Genomic DNA, 14839 nt, shown 5'->3' on the forward strand with positions numbered 1-14839 from the left:
CACCAACCTACTCAACACCATCTCCCATACTGTCACCCCCGCCATCTGTCGCATCCTCAACCTCTCTTTCTCCACTGCAACTGTCCCTGACACCTTCAAGCACGCCGTTGTCACACCTCTCCTCAAAAAACCTTCACTTGACCCTACCTGCCCCTCCAACTACCGCCCCATCTCTCTTTTACCCTTCCTTTCCAAAATACTTGAGCGCGCTGTTCACAGCCGCTGCCTTGACTTTCTCTCCTCTCATGCCATCCTCGATCCACTTCAATCCGGCTTTCGCCCTCTGCACTCGACAGAAACAGCACTCTCTAAAGTTTGCAACGACCTGCTCCTGGCCAAATCCAGAGGTCACTACTCCATCCTCATCCTCCTCGATCTTTCCGCCGCATTTGACACTGTCAACCATGATTTACTTCTTGCCATGCTGTCCTCTTTTGGGTTCCAAGGCCCTGTCCTCTCCTGGTTCTCCTCTTATCTCTCCCACCGCACCTTCAGGGTACACTCCCATGGATCTTCCTCCACTCCCATCCCACTATCTGTTGGAGTTCCCCAGGGATCTGTCCTTGGACCCCTTCTCTTCTCAATCTACACCTCTTCCCTGGGCTCGCTGATCTCGTCTCATGGTTTTCAGTATCATCTTTATGCTGATGACACCCAGCTATACCTCTCCACACCTGACATCACCGTGGAGACCCAGGCCAAGGTATCGGCCTGTTTATCCGACATTGCGGCATGGATGTCCAACCGCCACCTGAAGCTGAACATGTCCAAGACCGAGCTCCTCGTCTTTCCTCCTAAACCCACTTCTCCTCTTCCTCCACTCTCTATCTCTGTTGATAACACCCTTATCCTCCCTGTCCCATCTGCCCGCAACCTCGGAGTCATTTTCGACTCCTCCCTCTCCTTCTCTGCGCATATCCAACAGACTGCCAAGACCTGTCGCTTCTTCCTCTTCAACATCAGCAAAATTCGCCCTTTCCTCTCTGAGCACACCACCAGAACTCTCGTCCACGCTCTCATTACCTCTCGCCTTGATTACTGCAACTTACTCCTCACCGGCCTCCCACTCAGCCATCTATCCCCCCTTCATTCAGTTCAGAACGCTGCTGCACGTCTTATATTCCGCCAAAACCGATATACTCATATCACCCCTCTCCTCAAATCACTTCACTGGCTTCCGATCAGTTATCGCATACAATTCAAGCTCCTCCTCCTTACCTACAAATGCACTCAGTCTGCGGCTCCTCACTACCTCTCCACCCTCATCTCCCCCTATGTTCCCGCCCGTAACCTCCGCTCACAGGACAAAGCCCTTCTCTCAGTACCCTTCTCCACCACTGCCAACTCCAGACTCCGCCCATTCTGCCTTGCCTCACCCCATGCCTGGAACAATCTTCCTTTACCCATACGCCATGCCCCCTCCCTACCCATCTTCAAATCTCTGCTTAAAACTCACCTCTTCAATGCTGCCTTCGGCGCCTAACCACTCGAGATATATAAAATACCCCAATCTATCCACCCTATCAGACTAACTGTTCACTCGTCCTCTAGATTGTTCACTTGTCTTTAGATTGTTTTCTTGTCTTTTAGATTGTAAGCTCTTTGAGCAGGGACTGTCCTTCTATGTTTAAATTGTACAGCGCTGCGTAACCCTAGTAGCGCTTTAGAAATGCTAGTTAGTAGTAGTAGTAGTGGTCACTAACCCCCTCCCACCCTCAAAAAACATCTTTAACAATATTTTTGCCAGCCTCAAATGTCATACTCAGGTCCATCACAACAGTATGCAGGTCCCTGGAGCAGTTTTAGTGGATGCAGTACACTTCAGGCAGGGGGACCCAGGCCCCCCCTCCTGTTACTACTACTACTACTACTATTTAACATTTCTAGAGTGCTACAAAGTGTACGCAGCGCTGTACAAACACAGAAGAAAGACAGTCCCTGCTCAAAGAGCTTACAATCTAATAGACAAAATGTAAAGCATTTAAATTTAAAATAGTTAAGCAGTCAAGCACAAGAGAACAGTCACAGAAGGACTGAAGATGTTGAAGGGTGGTCAGTGTGATTAGGTGTAACTCTGGTTGGAGTAGTGGGAGAAGGTGATAGAAGAATAGAAATGGGTGAGGTAAATAATGAGTGGGTTGATAGGGAGGTAATATAAGACATGTCACTCTAGGGGTGGGTGGGTAGAGGGGTAGGGTGGGCGGGATTAAGTCTAAAGCAGGAGAAGGTATTCTCTGCAGCCTATTTGTGAGATGGAAAATGCTCTCTGAAGCTGCTGCTATAAGTTGTTAGTTTTCTCTCCCTGAAAGAGATCCAAGCCACACCCACACACACCACACACACACTTGTGATGGTAAATGTGAGCCCTCCAAAACCCACCACAAACCCACTGTACCCACATCTAGGTGCCCCCTTCACCCGTAAGGGCTATGGTAGTGGTGTACAGTTGTGGGTAGTGGGTTTTGGGGGGAGGGGCTCAGCACACAAGGTAAGGGAGCTATGTACCTGGGAGCAATTTAGGAAGTCCACTGCAGTGCCCCCTAGGGTGCCCGGTTGGTGTCCTGGCATGTCAGGGGGACCAGTGCACTACGAATGCTGGCTCCTCCCACGACCAAAGGGCTTGCATTTGGTCGTTTCTTAGATGGGCGTCCTTGGTTTCCATTATCGCCGAAAATCAGAAACGTACAAGTCTAGGGACGACCATCTCTAAGGACGACCTAAATGTCAAGATTTGGGCGTCCCCAACTGTATTATCGAAATGAAAGATGGACGTCCATCTTATTTCGATAATACGGGTTTCCCCGCCCCTCCACCAGATGTTTTGCGAGGACGTCCTCAGCAAAACTTGGGCGTCCCTTTCACTTATGCCCTTCTATGTAGTCTTGATTTCTGTATGTAAAATTATTTCCTATTTATTTCTTCTCAACCTCCAATGATGTGAACTAGATTGTTTGTTTTCTTTTGTAGTGCTTTATTGTACTTATTATTTAAATTTTGATTAAAATAAAAAGAGACCTACTAGTTTAGAATTTCCACAGGAAGATCAGAAAAAAAATATCAGATGGACATTTATCTAGAGGGCAACAAGCTGTTGAAGCATCATAATCAGTGACAGGTTTAAAATGAAGACCAAAGCCTATCTGCAGGAATGTCTAACAAATCAGTAATATCACTGCCTTCCAGGGGCGTAGCCAGACTTCAGCAGGAGGGGAGTCCAGAGCCCGAGGTGAGGGGGCACATTTTAGCCCCCCCCCCCCCCCGCCGCCATCGACCCCCCCCCCCCGCCGCCACCACCAACTTTGACCCCCCCTCCTGCCGACGACCCTCTCAACCCCCCTTCTGCCGCCAACCCTCCCCCGCCAACCCGCCGTCGCCTACCTTTGCTGGCGGGGGACCCCAACCCCCGCCAGCCGAGGTCCTCTTCTTCCTTCATTCTGTTTCTGAGTCTGACGTCCTGCACGTACAATGTGCAGGACGTCAGACTCACAGAAACAGAACGAAGCCCTGCAGATCGCAAGCCTTCATTCTGTTTCTGTGAGGCTGATGTCCTGCACGTACAATGTGCAGGACGTCAGACTCAGAAACAGAACGAAGAAGAGAACCTCGGCTGGCGGGAGTTGGGGTCCCCCGCCAGCAAAGATAGCAGACGGCGGGTTGGCGGGGGAGAGTTGGTGGCGGAAGGGGGGGCTGAGAGGGTCGTCGGCAGGGGGTCCGGGGCCAAATCTATGGGGGCCCAGGCCCCTGTGGCCCCACGTAGCTATGCCCCTGCTGCCATCAGGTTGAAATATAACAGAATTGTTCTTAAAAGACTGACAGATCATTTCAATCTTATTTGAAAAATAATAAGCAAAGTCATCTGCAGAAGGTTGATCTGGAATACTACTAGAAGACAGTCAGTTGCTTTACAAGTTGGAAAAGTTTTCAAGTCAGGATTCTCTACTCCAATTAAATTAGAATAGATGTTCTTTTTTAGAGGCCAACCGAATTTTGGTTTTGATTACAGTGCTGAAACTGGCCCAGAAATCCTTTTTTGACTTGGTTTCTGCCAGAAGCCTAGGTTCATGATTTCAGTTTCAGCCAAAACCGACTGTGTGCTTTATCCTGTTTGTCTCCCACCTGTAAGTGCCCCCCATCCCTGGTGGTCTAGGGGTATATTCAAGGCAGGAGTTATACCCAGTCATTCCTGCCCATGCTGGCTCTGCTCTCAAAATGGCTGCCATGACCTCTAGTGGCAATCTTGTGTGACTGCTGGAAGAGGTCACAGTGGCCATGTTGAGAGTAGAGCTGGCATGGGCAAGAATGACTGGAGATTGCTCCTGCCCTGAATATATCACTAGACTACCAGGGATTGTAAAGTACTGAGGGGTAAATAGAGTGCTCCAAATAAATGCTTTTGATACAGAAGTTTAACGGGAATTTAAATCTGTAAATTTGGGATGATAAGCTTCTTAGGAATTAGCCTCTCTCTGGAGATATGACATTAGCTGTCACTCCAAAAACACCATCAGGCCAAATATATTCCGCGTATTAAAAAAGGAGGACGGAAGATCAAACGACAGCCGGCATGGTTAAAAAGTGAGGTGAAGGAAGCTATTAGAGCTAAAAGAAAATCCTTCAGAAAAAGGAAGAAGGAACCGACTGAAAATAATAAGAAACGGCATAAGGAATGACAAGTCAAATGCAAAGCGCTGATAAGGAAGGGTAAGAGGGACTTCGAAAACAAAGATTGCGTTGGAGGCAAAAACACATAGTAAATTTTTTTTTAGGTATATTAAAAGCAGGAAGCCAGCAAAAGAATCGGTTGGACCGCTAGATGACCGAGGAGTAAATGGGGCAATCAGGGAAGACAAAGCTGTAGCGGAGAGATTGAATGAATTCTTTGCTTCGGTCTTCACCGAGGAATATTTGGGAGTGATACCGGTGCCGGAAATGGTATTCGAAGCTGACAAGTCGGAGAAACTTAATGATTTCTCTGTAAACCTGGAGGATGTAATGGGGCAGTTCTACAAACTGAAGAGTAGCAAATCTCCTGGATCGGATGGTATTCATCCCAGAATATTGATAGAACTGAAAAATTAGCTTACAGACCTATTGTTAGAAATATGTAATTTATCCTGAAGATTGGAGGGTGGCCAATGTAACGCCGATATTTAAAAAAGGTTCCAGAGGAGATTCTGGAAATTATAGACCGGTGAGTCTGACGTCAGTGCCGGGCAAAATGGTAGAGACTATCATTAAGAACAAAATTAGAGAGCATATTCAAAAGCATGGATTAATGAGACAAAATCAACATGGATTTAGGGAAGGGAAATCTTGCTTCACCAATCTACTACATTTCTTTGAAGGGGTGAACAAACATGTGGATAAAGCAGGGGCATAGCTACGGGTGGGCCTGGGTGGGCCTAGGCCCACCCAATCTCTGCTCAGGCCCACCCTGTCTCAACCTGTGCCAATCAGGACTTTGTTTTTCGGGCTTCAGGGGAGGACCACCTCCTACAAGCTTACCTTTGTGGCCAAGTTCCCTCGGAGTGGATGTTGCTGCTTTATTGCCAGCAGCACTTCTAGCAGAATCGGTCCAGGAAGTTGTTTATTTGGAGCTCCGGCGCAACTTCTTTTTTTTTTTTTTAACTTGGCTGCTGCCCCCTCCCCCCTGCTGTGCTGTGCTGCTGGAGAAATCTGGCGGTCTGCAGCAAAATCGGCCCGGGAAGTTGTATATTTGGACTGGAGCTCCGGGCCGGCACTGCTTTTTTAAAACTTAGCTGCCGCATCCCTCTCTCCCAGTGCTGTGTCATGCCGCTGAAGAAATCTGGGTACTCATCAGCCCCAGATGCCGGCCCGACGTCCAGGGCTGATGAGTGTCCACATTTCTCCAGCGGCACAGCATGGGGGGGGGGGGGGGGCGGGTTGCAGCTAACTTAAAAATAAGCAGTGCCGGAGCTCCAATAAACAACTTCCTGGGCCGATTTTGCTGCAGAGCGGGAGCGGTGCTGTACCTGGTGCGTGGGAGTACTGGAGCAGGAGCAGAGGCTAGAAGTGCTGGTAGTGACTGCACATGGATTCAGGGCCTCATCGAGGCAGTGTAGTAGACTTCTGCAGGGGAGCCCTGCCCAGGTTAAAAAAAAAAACTTTTTTTGTGTCATATTGGATTACTCTGTTGGGGGTGTTGAGCGGGGGAGGGCTCTGCACTGGTTAGGTTTTATGTATAATGCTGATGGTGTTACCATTTTGCCATCACAGCCCGATAGTGTGGATGGCTGTTTGATTGTGTTGTGTTCATATCTGTCCTATAACATTACAAAGGACGTACAAGACCAACTGAAGTTGAGAGTTCTGAGGCCGGCGCCCTGTGCGCCCAAACACAGGACTGCGTCGAGTCTTGATACCTTTTTTTTTTTTTTATAGATCCCTATGGACTGTATGTCATTTTAGTGGACCTTTGTTTTTGATATCTATATAAATAAAAATGTAAATGTTCGTTTGTTCAAAATCTCAAATCTCCGAAAGTTCTTCACCGATTGCTTTCAAATTTGGACACAATGTTGCATTCGAATACGCGCATGTTTTTATATACCTACTATTATATAGATGGAAGCAGCAGAGCGACGTGCAGCCAGACTTGACGATGCACGGTTGCGAGCACGGCGATCGTGTTCTGCAGCTTCAGATCTGCTTCGTTCTCAACAGGATCAACTCGACAGGCTGAGAGTGGCTTAAATCTCTGAAAGTTCTTCACCGATTGCTTTGAAATTACGCGCATGTTTTTATATACCTACTATTTTATATACCTACTATTATATAGATGTCACAGCTGTCATACTCGCGGAGCGGAAGCAGTGCGACGAGTAATTGCAAATCAAACTGAGGAAGGCCATCAGCGAACGAGCGAAACACACAAAGAATGGCTCAAATACGTGCCGAGGAAGCAGCAGAGCGACATGCAGCCAGACTTCACGATGCACGGTTGCGAGCATAGTGATTGCATTCTGCAGCTTCAGATCTGCTTCGTTCTCAACAGAATCAACGTGACAGGCTGAGAGTGGCTTAAATCTCCAAAAGTTCTTCACCGATTGCTTTGAAAATTCGATAGAATGTTGCATTCGAATACGCGCGTTTTTATATACCTACAATTGCAAATCAAACTGAGGAAGAACGGGCATCAGCGAACGAGCGAAACAGACAAACAATGGCTGAAATACGTGCCGAGCAGTGGCGTAGCAAGGGGGTGCGGGACGGGCGGTCCGCCCCGGGTGTCAGCTCAGGGGTTGCTCCCTGCCAGCTCCCCCCCCCCCGGGTGCAGCACGATGACACCCAACCCAGTGCCTGCCCTCCTCAGCTCCCTCCAACCAGCTCCCGCACCCTACCTTTAAAGAAATTTCGGAAGCCGTGGAGAGGCGAGGCGCAGCGCCTCGCGCCTGCAAGTAAAAGAAGCATGGATCATCATCAGGCCTTCCCTCACGCTGTCTGTCCCACCCTCCGCTGACACAACTTCCTATTTCCGCAAGGGCGGGACAGACAACGTGAGGGAAGGCCCGATGATGACGATCCTTTCTTTTTTTACTTGCAGGTGCGAGGCGCTGCGCCTTGCCTCTCCACGGCTTCCGAAATTTCTTTAAAGGTAGGGTGCTCAGCTGGTTGGAGGGAGCTGAGGAGGGTAGGCACTGGGTCGGGGGGGGGGGTGTTGATGCGCTGAGGGGGGGTGTCATCGTGCTGCACCCGGGGGGGGGGGTGCAACAGCGAACCGCCCCGGGTGGCAGCCCTCCTTGCTACGCCACTGGTGCCGAAGAAACAGCACAGCAAAAAACATTGCTCGAGGCTCTTGATCGATCATTGCAAGATTTGCGTGGAAACATCAGACCATTTGGAAACACATTAATATTGCTTGCAGGACATTTCAGGCAAACATTACCTGTACTTCCTCGATTGACACCAGCGGACGAAATAAATGCTTCCCTAAAATACTCTACTTTGTGGCAATACGTAAAGATGTTAAACCTAACTACAAATATGCGTGTCCAGCTGCAAAACGATCAATCAGCTCAGATATTCTCACATCAATTGCTGAAAATTGGGAACGGAAAGGTGCCGGTTGATCTGACCTCAGGACGAATTTCATTGCCTCATAACTTCTGCAATTTACTGACCTCAAAACAACAATTGGTTGAAAAACTATTTCCCAATATTCAAACCAATTATAAGAATCACGATTCGCTGAGTGAACGAGCTATTCTTGCCGCCAAGAACAAAGACGTCTGAAAAATATTATTCAGTCTAACATTCAAAGCGAGCCACTCACATACAAGTCCGTCGACACTGTTCTGGAAGCAGATGAAGCGCTTAATTATCCAATAGACTTTTTCAATTCACTCGATCTGCCAGGGATGCCACCGCACGTACTGCAATTGAAAATCGGCGTGCCAATTATCATGTTGTGAAATATCAACCACCCAAAGATTTGCAACCGCACGCAGCTTGAAGTAAAAAAATAATGAGCAATGTCGTACAAGCAACAATCTTGACAGGACCTTTCAAAGGTGAACATGTCCTCATTCCTCGCATTCCTATGATTCCAACAGATATGCCATTTCAATTTAACAGATTGCAATTCCCAATTCCATTGGCGTTTGCAATCACCATCAACAAAGCTCAGGGCCAATCTTTAGAATTCACCCGTTTACATCTACACACGGATTGCTTCTCACATGGACAATTATATGTTGCATGTTCTACAGTCGGCAAACCAGACAATCTCTATCTCTGCACACACAATGGAACAACAAAAAATATTGTATACCCAAAAGCACTGTGAAATTAAACATATTAGAAACGTGCGCTTCCTCTTTTCTTTCTTTTCCATTTAACCAGACTGAGCCACAGCAACGCGTGGCCGGGTAGAGCTAGTTTTTAATAAATATCCCTTGGTTGGCACTTGGTAGTTGTTCTTCTCTATTTATGTTGATGCAGGACAGCTGTTGGGCAGGCTGTTTACTTAGAAATCCATCATCAAGTGTATTCTACTACTACTACTACTACTACTATTTAGCATTTCTATAGCGCTACAAGGCTTACGCAGCGCTGCATTATTTAGTAGTATCCCAAGAAACACTACTCACACCTATATACATACCCCCGATATTCAGCGCTATTTAACCGGTCAGCAATGGCCACTGACTGCTTAAATAGCCTGATCTAGCCAGTTAGTGTTGATGGTCAATGCTGAGTTAAGCAGTTAAATAGTACTGCATAAATACCAGCCTATCTTTAACCGCTATGAACTTAACCAGTTAGCACTGAATATCTGTTAACCTGCTTAAGTTCCAGTGGCCAAAAATGAAACCAGAAATTCAATGCCGATCGCTGGATACGGTACAGCATTGAATTTCCAGGTTCAGCACTGCCAGCGGGGTTTAACTGCGCAGCCTGCCAGTGGCTGAATATCAACCCCATGGTGCCCACCCATATTAGCTCTGGGCCCACCCAAAATATCATGTCTGGCTACGCCACTGGGATAAAGGTGAGCCGGTTGATATTGTGTATCTGGATTTTCAGAAGGCGTTTGACAAAGTACCTCATGAAAGACTCCAGAGGAAATTGGAGCGTCATGGGATAGGAGGTAGTGTTCTATTGTGGATTAAAAATTGGTTAAAAGATAGAAAACAGAGAGTAGGGTTAAATGGTCGGTATTCTCAATGGAGAAGGGTAGTTAGTGGGGTTCCCCAGGGCTCTGTGCTGGGACCGCTGCTTTTTAACATATTTATAAATGACCTAGAGATGGGAGTAACTAGTGAGGTAATTAAATTTGCTGATGACACAAAGTTATTCAAAGTCGTTAAATTGCGGGAGGATTGTGAAAAATTACAAGAGGACCTTACGAGACTGGGCGTCTAAATGGCAGATGACGTTTAATGTGATGAATGTGGGAAAGAGGAACCTGAATTATAGCTACGTCATGCAAGGTTCCACGTTAGGAGTCACGGACCAAGAAAGGGATCTAGGTGTCGTCATTGATGATACGTTGAAACCTTCTGCTCAGTGTGCTGCTGCGGCTAATAAAGCAAATAGAATGTTAGGTATTATTAGGAAAGGAATGGAAAACAAAAATGAGGATGTTATAGTGCGACCGCACCTCGAATATTGTGTTCAATTCTGGTCGCTGTATCTAAAAAAAGATATAGTGGAATTAGAAAAGGTGCAGAGAAGGGCGACGAAAATGATAAATGGCATGGGATGACTTCCCTATGAGGAAAGGCTAAAGCGTCTAGGGCTCTTCTGCTTGGAGAAAAGGCGGCTGAGAGGAGATATGATAGAGGTCTATAAAATAATGAGTGGAGTTGAACGAGTAGATGTGAAGTGTCTGTTCACGCTTTCCAAAAATACTAGGACTAGGGGGCACGCGATGAAGCTACAATGTAGTAAATTTAAAAGAAATCAGAGAAAATTTTTCTTCACCCAATGTGTAATTAAACTCTGGAATCCGTTGCCAGAGAATGTGGTAAAGGCGGTTAGCTTAGCAGAGTTTAAAAAAGGTTTGGACAGTTTCCTAAAGGAAAAGTCCAGAGACAGTTATTATATGGAATTGGGGAAAATCCACTGTTTCTGGGATAAGCAGTATAAAATGTTTTGTACATTTTTGGGATCTTGCCAGGTATTTGTGATCTGGATTGGCCACTGTTGGAAACAGGATGCTGGGCTTGATGGACCTTTGGTCTTTCCCAGTATGGCAATACTTATGTACTTATGAATCCAGTTCCCCCCAGGATCAAAGTCCTAACCATTAGGCTATTCCTCCACAAGCACTGAACTAACAGGCACCGTTAAATAATTAATTTAAAAAAAATGGAAAAAGCAAAGCAGGCCACCCCCATGCACGCGCCCTTTAAATCCGCCCCTCACCCTCTCCGAAACGCCTGTGCACCGCCCAAAGGGTGCAATCATTTGTTAGGAGCGTGGTCAAGAATCTCTCGGTCACCTATCCGCGAGGCGGGAGAGGGCGGTTACTGAGAAAGTTAACACATGGGGGCGGAGCCTGTCTCATAGTGGGTGGAGCCCGGGCGATGCCGGCTTGAGAACTGCAGAGCACACGTGGTTCAGAACCGGGGTAGAGAAGCACAGTGGTGTGTCACTGGAAGTGCTGAGGGAGAGGGAACGGTCGGGAGCGTGGTAATGGTGGCCACGGGTCTCCTCGGGTTCCTGCTGCCGATGAGGGGCAGAAGAAAGGACGAGAAGAAGGGGCGCAGCAGCATGGGGGAGATGGGTGTTTGCATGGAGCAGGAAGAGGTAAGAGAGCACGGTGCACCCGAACCTCGACTTAACTTTCCTCTGGAGCCGCAGAAAGCTTTGGTTCCATCCTTACCCCAATAATGAAAGAAAACATGATCTGTAGGGAGTCGAGGGGTTAAGTGCATGGCTTGTTCTTTTTGCCAGCTGTGACATGATAAATAGCGTGCTAGCAAAAGTCACAAAGCTCTTTGGACGAAGACTAGGAATTTTTGTAAGTCCGTTTAGAGGTATTTGACAGATTGCCGGCCCTTCCAGTTATATAAGGAGTAATAGGGAGGGAGTTTTATTGCAGTTTCACTGGTTAATTCACCAAGCATGATGGTCTCAGCCTAGGTAACCCCCACCCCCGCTTCCTCCTAGCGAACCTCCCTTGGCTTGCTTGCACACCGGGAGACGGAGGGAGATAGTGCAAGAAAAAAAAAAAAAAGACTTCCGGCTTCTTTATCTCCAGATATGGATATTTGAGATCTCTCTGTAAAGGCCGCCTTTTCCATGCTTAGGAAATAGTTTGACCAGTCTAGCTGCTGATCCCCCTTCCCCTTTGGAAACGGGAATGAGATGTTGGGGACGGGGTCCTGCCAGGGCTGGGTGCAAGGATATTGGGTGCTCTAGGTGAAATGTAAACTTTGTGCATGCATTCCAGTTACCTAGATGCGCTCTTCTCCCCCTCCCCGGAGATTTGGTAACTAAACGTAACACCTCCCCTCAAGACCTATTAAAGTGCTTAATTGGACATACTTTTAAATATTAAACTGTATATCTGAAGAGTTCTGTTTCCAAAAGCAATTCACTCAGGTTTTGTCTGGTTCATAGGATCGATTGTTTTGCTTTAACTGCAGTAGTAGCAGCTGTTTGCCGCCCCCCCCCCCCCCGAAGCTCTCTCCCTCCCTAAGCAACCACCCATTCTACCTAATGGTCAAGCTGGCACTGGGTGCTGCAGAGCAGGAGTGTCCCTTTTTCAGAGCTGTACATAGCAGTGGCGTAGCCAGACTGCCAATTTTGGGTGGGCCTGAACCCAAAGTGGGTGGGCACAAAATTTTCTCTGTAAACCCCCCCCCCAGCAAAATTTAGTCACACTCAGATGCATTTGTCACACACGGTAAAGTGCTGCTTTTCAGTGCATCTGATTTCAGACAATTTACTAATCCTTTTCAGTGAGCTTTCAGAGGCCAAAACCTCCTGCCTCAGGTCAGTATAATGCTGTTATGGTATCCTCTCCTGACCTAAGGAAGGAAGTATTGGTCTCTGAAACTTTATTAACACCATATTACTTTATCCTAAATTAAAAATAAAATTATTTTCTTTACCTTTGTTGTATGGCCATTTACTTTTTCTCATTGTGTCTCTAGATTCTGCTTTCCTTCGTTTTCGCTTAACTCTTCTGCCAGGGTTTCGTGGCCATTTGTCACTTTTCTCTCATTTTTCTTTGCTTTCTTCAATATTTTTCTGCCTCTCTCTGTGTCCAGATTTAATTCATTCTTACTATCCATTCTTTAATTTCCTTCATCTACCTATGGCTTTTCATTTTTTTCTCACCCTTGTTCTCCCCATGCCCCTTCCTCTTATTCTCCAATCTTTCACTACTCCCCCTTTCCATGCAGCAGCTCTCCTCTTTCTCTCCCCATCCTTCCAGTGTCTCCCCTCTCTCTCCCCATCCTTCCAATAGTCTCCCCTCTTTCTTTCTGCATCCTTCCATCCAGTGTCACCTTTCTCCCTACCCTTCCATCCAGCATCTTCCCTCTTTCTCTCCCCATCCTTCTACCCATCTACCCTCTCTCCTGATCCTTCCATCTGTCTCTCTTCCTCCTTCTAACCAGTGTCTATCTCTCTACCCTTTTCTGTTCAGTGCCCCTTCCAGTCTCTCCCCTTTCTCTGCATCCTTTCATCCATCTCCCCTCTTTCTTTCCCCATCCTTCCATCCAGTGTCTCTCTCCCCATCCATCTGTTTTCCCTCTTTCTCTGCCATCCTTCCATCTTCTTCCATCTCTGTACCTCTATCTTCCTCCATGTTTAGTATCTCCTTTTCTCTGTGTCCCTATATTACTCTGTCCATCTTCTCCCCTCTCTTTGTCCCCAGTGCCAATATATTTCTACCCTCTCTGACCCTACCCCATCCAGCTTCTCTCCCTCTCACTCCCTCCTCTTTCCAGCATCTGGTTTGGTTGCTTGATTTCCTGCCTCCCTCCCTCAAGCTGTAGGGTTAATATTCCCTTTTCCTTCATTGGTCTGGTATCTCTGTTTCCCTTCCCCACCCTCCTTGTGCTGTACCAGCAGTTCTCTCCCTTCCCTCCAGTTCTCCTCCCATGTCCAGCAGCTCTCTCCCTTCCATCCAGATCCCCTCCTCCTCTTCCTCCCACATCTAACAGCTCTCTCCCTTCCATTGTCCCCTCCTTCTCTTCCTCCCATGTCCAGCAGCTCTTTCCCTTCCCTCCAGTCCCTTCCTCCTCTTCCTCCCTTGTCCAGCAGCTCTCCAACCCCTTCCTCCTCTCCCTCCCATGTCCAGCAGCTCTCTCCCTTCCATCCAGTCCCCTCCTCCTCTTCCTCCCATGTCCAGGAGCTCTCCCCCTTTCCTCCAGTCCCTTCTTCCTCTTCCTAGCTTGTCCAGCAGCTCTCCAGCCCCTTCTTCCTCTCCCTCCCATGTCCAGCAGCTCTCTCCCTTCCATTCAGTCCCCTCCTCCCCTTCCTTCAGCCGCTCTCTCCCTTCCATCGTCCCCTCCTTCTCTTCCTCCCATGTCTAGCAGCTCTCTCCCTTCCATCCAGTCCCCTCCTCCTCTTCCTCCCATGTCCAGGAGCTCTCCCCCTTTCCTGCAGTCCCTTCTTCCTCTTCCTAGCTTGTCCAGCAGCTCTCCAGCCCCTTCCTCCTCTCCCTCCCATGTCCAGCAGCTCTCTCCCTTCCATTCAGTCCCCTCCTTCTCTTCCTCCCATGTCCAGCAGCTCTCTCCCTTCTATCCTGATCCCCTCCTCCTTTTCCTCCCACCTCCAGCAGCTCTCTTCCTTCCCAGTTCCCTGTAATCCCCTTCCTCCTACAAGTCTGACCCTGGCAAAAGTATCCCTTCCCTTTCCTCTCTTTCCCCCCCCCCAACCAACCACAAATCCAGCACTTACTCTTCCAGGCCCACCCATCCAAATCCTTCATCGCTGTCGCTGCCTTTTCTCCCGCGGCTCCGGGGAACGGGCGTCCGGGAGGCAGCGATCAGCATTGCCTGTCAGTGCCTGCCCTGAAATTGTGCTTCTCTTCTCCCAGGCTTCGCCCCGCTCTTTTCTTCGCTCGTCGCGCAGCGCTGCTATTCAAACAGGCAGCTCCGCTCCTCTCTGCCGCGTCCATCCGGCCCTCTGATGCACTTCCTGTTTAGTAGGGCCGGATGGACGCGGCAGAGAGGAGCGGAGCTGCCTGTTTGAATAGCAGCGCTGCGCGACGAGCGAAGAAAAGAGCGGGGCGAAGCCTGGGAGAAGAGAAGCACAATTTCAGGGCAGGCACTGACAGGCAACGCTGATCGCTGCCTCCCGGACGGCCGTTCCCCGGAGCCGCGGGAGAAAAGGCAGCGACAGCGATGAAGGATTT

General features: G+C 48.2%; 1 protein-coding gene across 2 annotated transcripts in view; it reads left to right on the plus strand.

Annotated features, from left to right (window-relative positions):
* Positions 1-14839, plus strand: part of LOC115463464 (rho guanine nucleotide exchange factor 3-like) — a 72993-nt gene that overhangs the window by 50568 nt on the left and 7586 nt on the right. The window contains exon 1 of one of the 2 annotated variants that reach the window (XM_030193982.1): positions 11048-11274. The exons of the other annotated variant lie outside the window; for it this stretch is intronic. Within the exon in view, the coding sequence (XP_030049842.1) occupies positions 11161-11274 (114 nt within the window). The 5' untranslated portion in view covers positions 11048-11160. Of the gene's footprint in view, positions 1-11047; positions 11275-14839 lie in introns of those variants that run through there. 2 annotated transcript variants of the gene reach the window in all.

The sequence above is a fragment of the Microcaecilia unicolor genome, chromosome 2, assembly GCF_901765095.1.
Source record: "Microcaecilia unicolor chromosome 2, aMicUni1.1, whole genome shotgun sequence".
In the NCBI taxonomy this organism is placed as follows: Eukaryota; Metazoa; Chordata; class Amphibia; order Gymnophiona; family Siphonopidae; genus Microcaecilia; species Microcaecilia unicolor.